The following is a 1,140-nucleotide window of genomic DNA, read 5'->3' as shown; positions in this document are numbered from 1 at the left end:
GGGGACGGACTCGCTCAGTGGGGTGCTTATGCATTTTTGGTTTGAGCTCAAGGCCACATAACTGCTCACTCAGGTCGTGAATCATTTGAGCCTGTCGCTCTAGTTCCTCGCGTATATCCATGGAGGGGTTTGTGACGTTAGGCAGGGCATCGTTAGAGCTGTGCGTGTGAACTTGGGCTATGGAAACGGTCACGTCCATAATTTTGTCGGCTAGGTCCGCTAGCTCCTCAACGGTTGTGGAGTCATTCGAAGAGGCGAGTATCATTTGATGGCAGTCTATTGACGAAAAGTTGTTTAAGTATGTCCGGCGGTAGTGAGTTCTCACCCATCAACAGCTTCATACGTCTGAGTAACTGAGACGGTTTCCGATCTCCGAGTTCTTCTTCTACGAGAAGTTGACGAAGGCGTTTCTGCTGTGAATCGGTTGTCCTACGAATCAATTCCGATTTGAAATAATCGTAGCTGATCGATCCAGGGGGTGACATGATCAGGTCGCGAACCTCTGCCATTACTTCATGCGTTAATGCGGCCACCACGTGGTTGAATTTCGTCACATCGCTCAGGATCCTTTGCGTGTAGAACTGGGCCTCTACGTGTGCGAACCATAATGTTGGATCGTGCGTCCAAAAAGGAGGAATCTTCAAAATAGCCTGAGTAGCCGTCGTTGAAGGAAGCGCCTCACTGTCCATCGTGGGGAACGTGTTAAAGAGAACAATGACCGCAGAAAATCTCCGTGAGATCCTTTACGCCTAGAAAAACTGATGTGCCGCTAAGGTCGACATGTACGTCATTCGGCGTGCACGTGGTCGCTGAGAAATTTCCCTTGTGTGATTACAGGTAATTCTTCCTTATTGATAATATCCACAATTCCTTGCGTGTTCTGCCAAAGTCTGACGAAAAAAAGGGGTCACCAGTGAAGCGAGGTGCTCGCTGGGCAAAATAACAAACAGCTCACTTAAAATTAATTTCTCAAAAACATAAATAAGAAAACAAATATTTAGAAAAATTAATTAAAAACAAATAATCAGACTTGGCTTGTTATAAGAGGTGTAAATTTATTTGCCCTGGTGTATCACACTCGTGTTTATTTTGAGTCCGAAAAAAAAGAAGAAATCCTTCCCGACTGGTCAAATGTTTTTA

The 1,140-nt window shown here is 45.2% G+C and overlaps 1 protein-coding gene across 1 annotated transcript; it reads right to left on the bottom strand.

Annotated features, from left to right (window-relative positions):
* Positions 1–242: 242 nt before the first annotated feature.
* On the bottom strand, positions 243–689 carry LOC145247197 (uncharacterized). Its single transcript, XM_080108830.1, has one exon. It carries the CDS (start codon positions 687–689, stop codon positions 243–245), a length of 447 nt encoding a protein of 148 aa, XP_079964956.1.
* Positions 690–1,140: the final 451 nt, after the last annotated feature.

The sequence above is a fragment of the Euprymna scolopes genome, chromosome 25 (genome assembly GCF_053919585.1).
Source record: "Euprymna scolopes isolate OS-2025 chromosome 25, ASM5391958v1, whole genome shotgun sequence".
In the NCBI taxonomy this organism is placed as follows: domain Eukaryota; kingdom Metazoa; phylum Mollusca; class Cephalopoda; order Sepiida; family Sepiolidae; genus Euprymna; species Euprymna scolopes.
The sequence above is the reverse complement of the archived record's forward strand: the minus strand, read 5'-3'. Positions and strand labels throughout refer to the sequence as shown.

Excerpts from the sequence above, each read along its gene's own strand:
- LOC145247197 (XM_080108830.1), bottom strand. The coding sequence starts at position 689 with ATGGACAGTGAGGCGCTTCCTTCAACGACGGCTACTCAGGCTATTTTG.